The 11852-nt window shown below is 38.3% G+C and overlaps 2 protein-coding genes across 2 annotated transcripts; both read left to right on the top strand.

Annotated features, from left to right (window-relative positions):
- Positions 1-7090, top strand: cplx3b (complexin 3b). Its single transcript, XM_052581547.1, has 3 exons — positions 1-634; positions 3660-3747; positions 4891-7090. The coding sequence occupies exons 1-3, from the start codon at positions 480-482 to the stop codon at positions 5113-5115; spliced, it is 468 nt and encodes a 155-aa protein (XP_052437507.1). The 5' UTR covers positions 1-479; the 3' UTR covers positions 5116-7090.
- A 912-nt stretch (positions 7091-8002) lies between these two features.
- Positions 8003-11005, top strand: LOC127976954 (growth arrest-specific protein 1-like). The gene has a single exon (XM_052581546.1). It carries the CDS (start codon positions 8724-8726, stop codon positions 9471-9473), a length of 750 nt encoding a protein of 249 aa, XP_052437506.1. The 5' UTR covers positions 8003-8723; the 3' UTR covers positions 9474-11005.
- The last annotated feature ends 847 nt before the right edge of the window (positions 11006-11852 follow it).

Genomic DNA, 11852 nt, shown 5'->3' with positions numbered 1-11852 from the left:
GTTGACGACAACGCTCTAACTGAACGCAACTTTTCGTTTGACATAAATGTTGAATTTCATTTCACACATATTACTTTCTCACTTTGCCTTCACAGGATTTGCTCACCCTCCAGATGGATGCTGCATAGACGCTCTGAATGCTTTCTGCTCGCTCGCTGTCATCCCTTACTGACTTGGAGGCGCGCAAACCGTCGCGCGATGCGTTTTGACAAGTCACGCGCGCCCGCAAAAAAAAGGCGCGCTTAATCCGGCGGTACGTGGGATTGGGCGGGAAGAGAGTCAGTTGAGGAAACACGGGATTGGGCGAATGGAAGAGTCAAACCGCTGCTGTCTATGACTCAGATGAAGAGAAGAGACGAATCCACTTCACTTTACCTCAGCTGAACGGAGGAAAGAGACCTTATTATTGACCTAATTGGAATTAATAACAGTGTGGGGCAAATAAGGAAGAATATTAAGGAATATTATACTATTTAACGATGGCTTTCATGGTAAAACACGTTGTTGGCGGTCAGTTGAAGAATCTGACAGGAGGTCTGACAGAAGATAAATCTGACGGAGACAAATCCGACGCCGCTAAAGGAATGACACAAGAAGAGTTTGAGCAGTACCAACAACAGCTAGAGGAGGAAAAGTAAGCACCCCTACCTGATTTATTTCTCAGAAATGTGTTGATTTGATGATATTCTGGGAAGGTTTTCGTGAGGTGGACGTTTGGAGAGGCGCGCGTATTTTTCGCGCTTCGTTGGGTATTTGCGCGCGCAGCTGCTCCTTCCGCTCAGGGAGATGCCTGCTCAGTCAGATATTAATAATTTCCCGCATTATTCACATCCACTGTAGACTTCAGCAGAATTTGCGTGTTTAAATTAGAATATTTTCATCACGAATAGTGATTCAGATGAGTTGCTTCAGGCGCGTCAGATTTATCATCAAGTAAATTCTGCTTGTTGTTTGTTTAATTGCTTATTCTAAAATAGTACTTTTAATTAGATTGTAATGTAGTATATTAATGTGTTCTTAGGCATGTAAACCGAGATACAAACACTTATGAAAAAGTACTGTTCCATAGTACTCACATTGATATTATGTGGTATGAATTGTTACCACGGTATTTACAAGGTACTTCAAAGGATACCATGGTACTATTTGGGTAATAAATAATCGAAATAAATAACATTTCCATTGATGTATGGTTTGTTAGGAGAACAATATTTGGGTGAGAAACAACTATTTGAAAATCTGGAATCTGAGGGAGGAAAAAAATCTAAATATTGAGAAAATCATCTTTGAAGTTGTTCAGATGAAGTTCTTAGCAATGCATATTACTAATCAAATGTTACGTTTTAATAAATTAACAATAGGAAATTTACTAAATATCTTCATGGAACATGATCTTTACTTAATATCCTAATGATTTTTGACATAAAAGAAGAATCAATAATTTTGACCCATACTATGTATTGTTGTCTATTTCTACAAATACACCCCAGAGACTCTAGACTGTTTTTTTGCTCCAAGGTCACATAGACTTAGTTCTCTGCTGTACGCTTGATTAAAAATCTGCTCATTCTGTAAGTATGCCTCAGGTAAAATTATTTTAATTAGTATTTTACTCCAAAAACACCGGTCCATTCAGAAGACATAAATCTTATATTATGGGTCATGGGAAAAACAAAAATACGAGGCTTTTAGAACCATATCATCATGATAAAGTACAGCATCCAAAGCATTTCTAGCGTTCTTCGCACGCTTTGTCTTTAGATATCAGCTCATAACAGCCAATGCATGAACAGGTGGCCGTGTTGACACATTTGGAAATGATTTCCATATTTGGAAAATTTTGATTTCACAGACTTCAGATGGCTGTGCTGAGCTCATCCACCTGCTGTAATCCAACTCGTGTGCTCAGAAAACAGATTTTACATGGACAGAGAGTTTAACATTTGATGGGAGTCGTGTTTAATCTCTTGAATCAGGCAAACCAGTATGAACTTCTCAAAGGTCTTTGCTGCTTGTTGATATGTGGATTATTTTAACTAGTCATTTGTTAAAGTGAACCGAGTGGATGAGCATCACCCGACTGTCAGAGCGAGTCTAAATCCCAGAGATATTCCCCTCCTGCTCTCGCTCCCACTCGTCTTCTCTAGTAAGGACTCATTTAGCAGATGCTTTTCTCCTAAGCAGCTTCAAGTACACTTAACATAGAGAAGACCCCTCTGGAGTCAGCGTTAAAGGAAGGTTCCAGGTTCAATATAAAGATGCAAAAGAGATTGAACAGCAACCTTCTGGATATCAGTATCATAATTTGCTGGTTGTTGTTCACTCACTTCATGTCTGTTGTTCTAACTGTGTTCATTCTGTCATGACCTTTGCTTTAGCCCTGGTGATTCATATTGACCTTTGACCTCACATGACCTTCAACAGTGCCCTAACCAGTTAGTTAGCACAAGGATTCAAGATTCAAGGTTAAACTTTTATAGCATCACATACATCCATTATTATTTTTTTGTTTTTGTTGTTATTAAGATTATTTAGGTTTTTAAGATGCTATTTAGTTTCCTGCACCAAAGAAGTTTATTATTATTCATTTAAAATAATTTACGGTTTAAAAAAAAACATAATTAAACATAATAACATAATTTTATTTAACATAATAAAAAAATATATTATTAACATCAACATTATTATTTTTAGTTTTAATTTGTTCATATTTTGAATCACATTTTATTTTTATATTTTTTATTTAATTTTAGTAATTTGGTTGTGTTTGTTTGGGTAAAAAAACTAAATATTTATTTAAATATTTAAACACATTTAATTAATGTATTTTTTTTTTGTTGAATTACTAAAAAAATCTAAATAAGTAAATTAAAATTCAATTAAAATTATATAGACATTTAAAAAACAATAAAGTGAGTAAACGTTTAACAAAACTGAAAATGAATATTTAAAAAATTGTTAAATATTAAAAATAACCTTTATCAATAATACTAAAATAGCACTGTCCTCAACCTGTCATGCAGGTATAATAAACCTGTCATTACAATAAACAATATATTCAAATCAAATTCTTATCTTAAATAAATATACAATAGCTGAATATACTAAATTTGACTACAGCTTTTATTAGTGCACATTTATTTGAAATATTTTCATGATAAAAGTGTGGCTAATAACAAGTCAGTCTGAAGTGCTGTCCTTTAACGCTCTCTTTGAAGGTATTTATTCTGTGAGATTCAGAGGAAAGCAGTTTAATCCTCGAGACGACGTTACATGAATCTCTCTCTCTCTTTCTGTGGACATGAGTTTGTTTTAGTTCATGCTAAAATGAGCAGAAAGTTGTTATGATGGAGATTATTTTTAACCAGAAAAACCGCGTCACTCCTAAATCCTTTCAGACACATTACGGCCTTTCTGTCAAATGTTAGGAAGGTCTTACGTGATCGTTAGTCGAATTAGCATCCTAAAAATGAGTCCTGAAACATCTCAACCAACATTCGTCTGAGAAACAATTTCTGAAATCTGACGGATGATAGTTTAGAGATGCTTATTAGTTTGAGATTGACATGGCAGACGTGTGTAGGTGGATAACCCAGTTGATCCTTACATTACCGTGTGTGTGTGTGTGTGTGTGTGTGTGTGTGTGTGTTTCTCCTCAGGCAGGAGCGAGACACCAGTTTTGCCCAGAAGAAGGCGGAGAGGGCGACAGTCAGGTCTCACTTTAGAGACAAATACAGGTTGCCAAAGGTAACAATTAATCACACTTCCTGTCTCTCGTTATCTGCCCACACAATTAAAACTCATAAAGCGCAGAGAAGGAACGCCTCGCTCGTCTGTGTGAAATTACACATTCATAACATTTTATAAATAAGCCATTATCTAATACTCAGTTGTGTTCTGTAAACTGAATCTTTTTACTGAAATATTACTTTAATTATAAATGATCACACGTCATGGTAATACGTGATGTACTTAATTTAATTTATTTATTTTAATTCAAATAATCAATGTTTTTATCATTACTTAGTGTACTGTAAAAAAATAAAAAAATAAAAAATTCTACTTTTTATTTCTGTAATGCAAAAGAAAAAGATTCATATTTTATATACATTTTTTAATGATTATGCATCATGGTAATATTTGATGTATTGAATTCATGTTGATTTTAATTTAAATAATCATTTAACCCATTCCCCTAAATTATGTATTGTACTGTAAATATATATTACCATCACATCAATAGATACAATTCATGTTAATTCAAAAAATTAAGTATTATTTAAATTTCTTAATGTTTATACGTTATTGTAGCATTTTTATTTGTTGATTTTGATCTAAAGTATGATTTTTTTTTAAATCATAATAACCAATTCTCTAATACTCAGTATTGTACTGTGATTAGACTGTAATGTAAAAAAAAATATTATTTTTATTTTAAAATGTTCATACACTATTTTTAAGTACTGTATTTAATTTGCATAATTAACTACTAATTTTCCAGTATTCAGTTGGAAACTTTCATCATAATAATGCAAAACAATCAATGTTATTTTAATTATGAAATGTGTATGCATAGTAATTGATGTTATGAACTGATGCTGATTTTAATTTAAATAATAATTGTATCCACAATACAAGATGATGATTATAATGAAAATGGCATGAACATTTTCACATTTTCAAAATAACGTCACAACACAAGAATCCCAAAGGTGTTTCCCATTTTTGATGACTTCTGACCTCTCGCCAACAACATTACAGCAAACACAAATCATGCCAAGAGTGTTTCTAGTTTTGCAAGAGCAGACTGTAGATTTTTTCTGTATTTTCTGGGTGAAGTTTGACACGTATGTCACTGATTATTCCTCTTTTCCTTGTTTTGTGTCTCAGAACGAGCTGGACGAGACTCAGATCCAGGCGGCAGCGGACGACGTCGAGCTCCCCACAGAACTGGCCAAGATGATCGCCGAAGACAACCAGGAGGAGGAACAGAAGCAGTCCGTTCTGGGTCACCTGACCAACATCCAGAACGTGGACATGGGTCACCTGAAGGACAAAGCTCAGGCCACACTGGAGGACCTGAAGAGCTCCGCGGAGAAGTGCTGCGTCATGTGATCTCACTGCATCCTCACACCTGGACACGGTTCTTCTGTCCTCATCCCTGTGTCTCCTCCACACACTCAAACACACACACACACACACACACTCACTCTCTCTCTCTCACACACACACACACACACTCACACACACACTCACTATCTCTCTCTCTCACACACACACACACACTCACACACTCACATACACACTCACTATCTCTCTCTCTCTCTCTCTCACACACACTCTCTCTCACACTCAAACACACTCTCTCTCACACACACACACACACACACTCTCTCTCTCTCTCTCTCTCTTTCTCACACACACACACTCTCTCACACACACTCTCTCTCACACACACACACACACACTCTCTCTCACACATATATCCGGTGTGACGTGTAGGGCAGTATTTGTTTCATGATGCTGATATTGTTCTTATCGAGTTTAAATGTCTTGTGTGTCTCATCAACTGTACGAGAATCTCACAAAAACATGATCGGGTCACATTTCACATCATTAAAAAATATATATATTAATCTTGAAGGGATAGTTCACCCAAAAATAAAAATGATCTAATTTGTTCTCTCTCATGTTGTTCCAAACTAATTTTAAAGAATGTTGGTAAGCAAACAGTTTCCGGTAGCCATTGACGTCCATAGTATGAAAGAAAATACCATGGAAGTCAATGGGTACCATCAACTGTATGCTTCCCAACATTATTCTGTTGAACACAGATGATGATATTTTGAGGAATGTTGGTAAGCAAACAGTTACTGGTAGCCATTGAATTCCAAAGTATGGAAAAAAAAAAAAAATTGTTTTTTTTCCAGACTCTATTTTAATGGTTAAATTAAATTATATTCATCAAAAAGCATGTCTAAATATTTTTCTATATTCCTTGTTTTGATAATAATAATTTTATTATGTAATATTTCTGTCTACATAACTTTTATTTTGACGAGTTGCTGTGAAGACCTTTAAAGGTCTTTTGATGTATTTGGCAAATTCCGTGACTTTCTGTTGCACAGTAAATTATGTTTTTATGACTGGATTTAATCTGCTTTAAGGGCCCTATGTAAGTCGATGGCGTATGATTTGGTGATGATCATTCTTCAAAATATCTTCTTTTGTGTTCAACAGATTAAAGAAATTCATACAGGTTTGGAACGATTCAACAGGGAATAAATGATGACACATTTTTCATTTTTGGCTGAACTGTCTCTTTAATGCTCCTGAAATATCTTTCATTTTCTTTATGCAAGTGTGATTTCTTAGTCATTATGAGTTTGGGGTGAAATGTGACGTGTTTCTGGAGATTGACCCATCCACACCATGCCCTGCTCCGGTCTGAAGGTGTTTATTACAGCAGTAGTCGAACGGGTTCATGACTTTGAGGAGTCTCGAAGGGCTTATGGGAGCAGGAATGGAGGAAGAACCCAGATTCCCCTAAACATCCACTCACACACACCGTCACATTTGACCCTTGACCTTTCATTGAGTGGTGCCGTTTTGTGCAGGTGGTTTGGTGTCGTCGTGATGCAGATGTCGACCTTTTTCTTTCTGGTTGTTCCCTCTTTTGGAGACTCAAACTAATGATTTGAAACGCTGTGCTGCTGAGGTGAGCGTCTGGACGAAGGGTTTTATTCTGATTCTCTTTCTGTGTCTGTTTGAGTGAAGACATGCAGGGATTTGGGTTCTGAATATAAGCTGTAAACATAAAGCAATATTTCCATCTCTGATCTACAGGACAGAGCTGGTAGCCAATTCATGTGAAGGGTTAAACTAACTTTCCTTTTAATCTTATTTAACCCGTTAGATTATATATTTTTTGTCGTTTGTTTTACTTATGCCCTTGATAGTTGTTTCCGCTCTGGATTGCATAAGTAACGTAATTACCAATGTAATGCATTTATGTAATTATTCCTCTGTAATTTCCAGACCTTGCTGATTTTTGACTGTTGAAACTGTAATAAATATATTTGTACATAGATTGTGATGCCTGTGACGTAATTTCATGCGCAGTACCGTTTCTGACCGCTAGATGGAGACACTGGACACGAGTCAAACACTACGTCACGAACACTCAGCTTTATTTAGGTGGGTAGTTGACACAACAAATTAGCATTTTACAAACAAATGTTGAGTTTAAGCTAAATGCCATTTCTTTAAGGAAATCTTTTTTTTTTTTCATGCATTGATGGTGTTTTGGTTTATTTGGCTTTTTGTAATGTGTTGTTTCAGACTAGTGAGTGGAAAGAAAACATCCAAAAATAGATTTTTAAATAGTCATCTTATTTGTTTATTTCTTTGTAGATTTCAATTACAGAATAATTACAATTAAAGGCTGTTTTGGCAACAAAAAAAAAATATTTTATTTTATGTCTTTTTTATTTTTATTTTTTTCCTAGAGCGTGTTAGTGTTAGAGGGTCAAATGACTATTTAATTAGCATGCATTCTCTCATGAAAAAGTGCATGCATAGCAGCATTCATACAACAATTAGAAATGTTTCGATTAGATTAGATGTTTTCCAAAATTCATTTCAGATGCAGTTTATCATGTTATGTCAACTATACCCATGTGTGCTTTAGTGTATTTCATCTCACTGATTCTGATATGTTGTATCCTTACAAGAATATTTTTCATTAGGAGATTTAGATTTCTACAAATTTTATTGTAGATAACAAGCATTTGTGTGACAACTAGCCCCGGTCTACCAGGTTTTGCATAGTTTTCCCAATCAGAGCCGTTTCCATCTGAATAGCAGAGGATCGCTGATCTCAAGTGCGCTGTGAAAGGACAGGGCAGTAAAATATATTGTTGTGGAAAGTCTCTCTATTGATGGTCCTCCGGGCTGCTGCATGGCCAGTCGGACACAAAGAGGGTGAAACGGGCCAGAAAACACTTTTGTGGCTCTTTTCTTTTCCATCAGGGCGCGATTAAAACACCCCAAAGGAGGCTGAGAGCGACGGGGGTCGAGCCCGGGGTTTATACAGGGGCTTGTTCTTGGGCGCGCGCTAAAGAGAAACAGATTTGTTTTTCTGCGCTTTAAATTGAAGAAGCGGTTTGCAGATGTTGAGCTTCTAGTGGAGGAATGCATCTCTCTCTCTCTCTCTCTTTGGCTGATGGGGTTTTGTAATTTAATGCAGAAAGAGAGACCACACAGCTCGCCGGCTTCATGAAATTCATAAACATTTTATTTATCCTGTACAGGAGGTGAGCTTTGCCAAAAATGGCGTTACTATGCAATCCCCCGTTCGCGTCCAATAGAACAACAGATCGCCTAATGAAGAGGGGATCGGAGGGAGTTTTGGAGGAGGAGGGGTCTCGAGCGTGAAAGAGCCGGAGGGACAAAGACATGCAGCATGCAACAGGACTCCGAGAGAAGAAAACACTCTCCAGACAACACGCAAAACCAGGAGGATTCTTACGCATAAAGAGGATTGACATTTGAAATGCACTCAGGATGCAACCAGATAGCAGCAAACTGAACTGATTGCACGGATAACAGCTGAACTTTAGATCTGAAAAGCTTCATTGTGGAGTAAATAAAGTCTGTGACGCACCATGTTGTGCTTTCACGGATTGATGCAAGCATGCACCTAATCTGAGTTTGTGGGCAAAATGGAGAGGAGCATCGTTCCCGTCGCGTTCCTCTCGTTTGTGATGATGCTGGAGGCGCAGATGGTTTGCTGGCACGCGCTGATGCGATGTCATGAAGAGCGTGATTGTGAGCTCGCATATAACCAGTATCTGACGGCGTGCGATGGGATCATCCGAGGAAGCAGACGCCAGTGTCCAAGCCACTGCATCAGCGCGCTCATCCGCCTCAACCAGACCACACACGGCCCGTTACTAGAGACCTGTGACTGCGGGACCGACCCCGAGTGTGTGCGGGCCAAGCGCGCCGTGGAGCCGTGTCTGCCGCGCACACATCCGGGTGACGCCGAGGGGATGGGATGCACCGAAGCGCGCCAGCGGTGTGAAGACGAGCCCAGCTGTCAATCATCGCTCACCGCGTATCTGTCCCACTGCGGACAGCTGTTTAACGGGAGGAAGTGTTCGTCTCGGTGCAGATCCACCATCGAGGAGCTGCTGTTGAAGCCCAGTGGTGTGCTGCTCAATCAGTGCGTGTGTGACGGGCTCGAGAGGCCGTTCTGTGAGGTGGTCAAACAGAATATGGTCAAACTGTGTTCGATTGGAGTCGACAGCGTCTCCGTGGACCACGATGGCACGGACGATGCATACGAGGACGAGGATGACGAGGCGAGACCGACCGATGCTGACGCGGTGATGTCTCTAACACGCGCTTTGACTCGTTCTCAACACGTGGTTTTGCTGTGCATCGCATTCGCTCTGGCGTTCACACTCTAAAGCGTGACGGATTGAACATCTGTGACCCTGGAGCACAAAACCGGTCTGTTACATCAATGCGAGACAACTATTTGAAAATCTGGAATCTGAGGGAGCAAAAACATCTAAATATTAAGAAAAACATGTTTAAAGTTGTTCAAATTAAGTTCTTTGCAATGCATATTACTAATCAAAAATGGAGTTTTGATATATTTAATGGTAAGAAATTTGCCAAATATCTTCACGGAACATGATCTTTACTTAATATCCTAATGATTTTTGTCATAAAAGAGAAATGTATAATTGTGACTCATACAGTGTATTGTCTATTTCTACAAATACACACCTGTGACACTGATGACTGCTTCTGTGCTGCAGGGACACATTAAGTTCTTCTTGAAGCACCTGCACAGCAGTGTGTCCTCATCATCAGCTTTCATTAGTTAATGAACCCGGACTGTGTCTTTCTTCCGTCTTGTTTCATCTCAGTGCCACTTGAAGTGTCTCAAGGCAAACAGTGGACGCGCGTCGAGGGTTTGCACAGCAGACTTGCATTGTACTCGCATCTTACTTCAAATATTTGCAGTGCTCGTGCACATAAAGGAGCCGGTTTGTGGATCAAGTGCTTCATTTAGGTGGAGAGGCCCTTCAGAAGCTGTTAAACGCTCTCCTTCTCTCTCTCACCCCAGATTTATTGGTTTGACCTGGTCCTCTGAACTATCAGGTCTAGGATTTGAGCGTTTGACAGCATGCACATCATCACATGTGACTCAAGCATCTCTAGTGTTCGTGTATGCTGGAAATCAACACCAAGTGCCTGACGACTGTCTGTGTTTTAGTGGAACTGTTTTCCATACATTTTCAATGGTTTTAGATCTAACTAAAAGCATTTATATATAATGCATTATAAATGTAGTAGCATTAAGCCTTGTAATGCACACAGTGCATGCATTGTATGATCTCTTGAATAATTGCAGCCACAATTATAATGCATTAAAATGCATTGTTAGAAAGTACAATGCATTAAAACAAACCTTTAAAGATTATAATGCATTTTAACTTTGGTTACAGTTATTTATGAAAATATATAATGCAGTGCAATGTACATTATGAATACCTTTATAATGCATTATAATATAAAGCTTTAAGAAAAAAGTTCCAGATTTTTAGTTTTGCATATAATTAAATATTAGTAATGTTACAACTAGCAGAAGCACACGCTACGCAAGTACGTGAATGCAAACACTGACTGAAACATAAACTAGTCTGCTTCTATAGTCAGTCTTCTCTTTTAGCTCAATCACTCTCAATGCATTAGAAGAGATTCTTGTAGAGTTAAAGAGAATTAAGATCTTGATGTTTATAGCAGCTATATCTGAATCGTGATGCATCTGACCGGACGGAAGCTCGTAGTTATCTTTGTGTACTTGCATAGAGTGTGTTTCTGGTTTAATATTTCTTGAATTCCTAAAGGGTCACGGAGTTTGTACAGAAAAATAATTTATTTATACATTTTGGAATAATTAAGAGAATAAAAGTTATGCTGAAATGTATGATGGGGTTGTCTTAAGTTAATTTATCATCTGAAAAACATGGCATATTTATGTCCAAATCCAATGAACACAGTTTTCATACCAGGTATCAGATAATTAAAGCCAATCAATAAAAGCACATTTTATTGGTAAATGATATTGGTGCAATATCAAATATTTAATAGTATACATAAATATATTTGAATTGCACTTCTTTTTCTTACTCCTTTGGCAGATATCTGAAGATTGCAAGACCTAGTATCTGAAGTCGTACATGCATCTTGATTTAAGAGTAAGATACGTGTACACTGTGTTGCTTCAGATTCAGCTTCTCATTGGAGAGCTGGGATGTTTAATGCTGCTGCGCTTGATTCCGTGTGTGTTTTAATTCGAAACGTCTGTGTGCTGGAAGTCTGTGGAAAGCTGTACGCAGATGCCAGAGGCTCTCTTTGGCTTTTTCTGTGAAAACAACGAGCAGGAACCCGACTAACTCCTGCTGAACCCCCACCGACGGCTGGGAACACAATCAAAACAAACAAAAGCAGGGGAGACTGTTGGAGGAGGAGGAGCCGCTCGGGGCCCGGTTCACATTTATCTGTGACCCAGATTTCAACCCCCACACCAGCGATTGTAGAGCCGGCACAAAGTCTTATTCACGACGTGCACGTCAATGTAAGAAGAGCTGCGTGTGTGTGTGTGTGTGAGTCTCTGAAGGATTAACGTCCCTCCGTACACTCACAATCCGTCCTCAGTTCATCTGAGACAGAGCTGGCCCTGAAACAACAGAGCCGTTGTGTGTCTGAGAGCTGCGATCCGTACCTGTGCTCTCCAATGAAACAGGAGAGATCTGATTAAACCTTCAGCTTAA

The sequence above is a fragment of the Carassius gibelio genome, chromosome B18, assembly GCF_023724105.1.
Source record: "Carassius gibelio isolate Cgi1373 ecotype wild population from Czech Republic chromosome B18, carGib1.2-hapl.c, whole genome shotgun sequence".
Lineage (NCBI taxonomy): Eukaryota > Metazoa > Chordata > Actinopteri > Cypriniformes > Cyprinidae > Carassius > Carassius gibelio.
Note: the sequence above shows the minus strand (reverse complement) of the source record. Positions and strands in the feature narration are given on the sequence as shown.

Coding starts and splice junctions, on each gene's coding strand:
- LOC127976954 (XM_052581546.1), top strand. CDS start 8,724: ATGGAGAGGAGCATCGTTCCCGTCGCGTTCCTCTCGTTTGTGATGATG.
- cplx3b (XM_052581547.1), top strand. CDS start 480: ATGGCTTTCATGGTAAAACACGTTGTTGGCGGTCAGTTGAAGAATCTG. Junction 635..3,659: donor CAACAGCTAGAGGAGGAAAA/GTAAGCACCCCT, acceptor GTTTCTCCTCAG/GCAGGAGCGAGACACCAGTT. Junction 3,748..4,890: donor ACAAATACAGGTTGCCAAAG/GTAACAATTAAT, acceptor TTTGTGTCTCAG/AACGAGCTGGACGAGACTCA.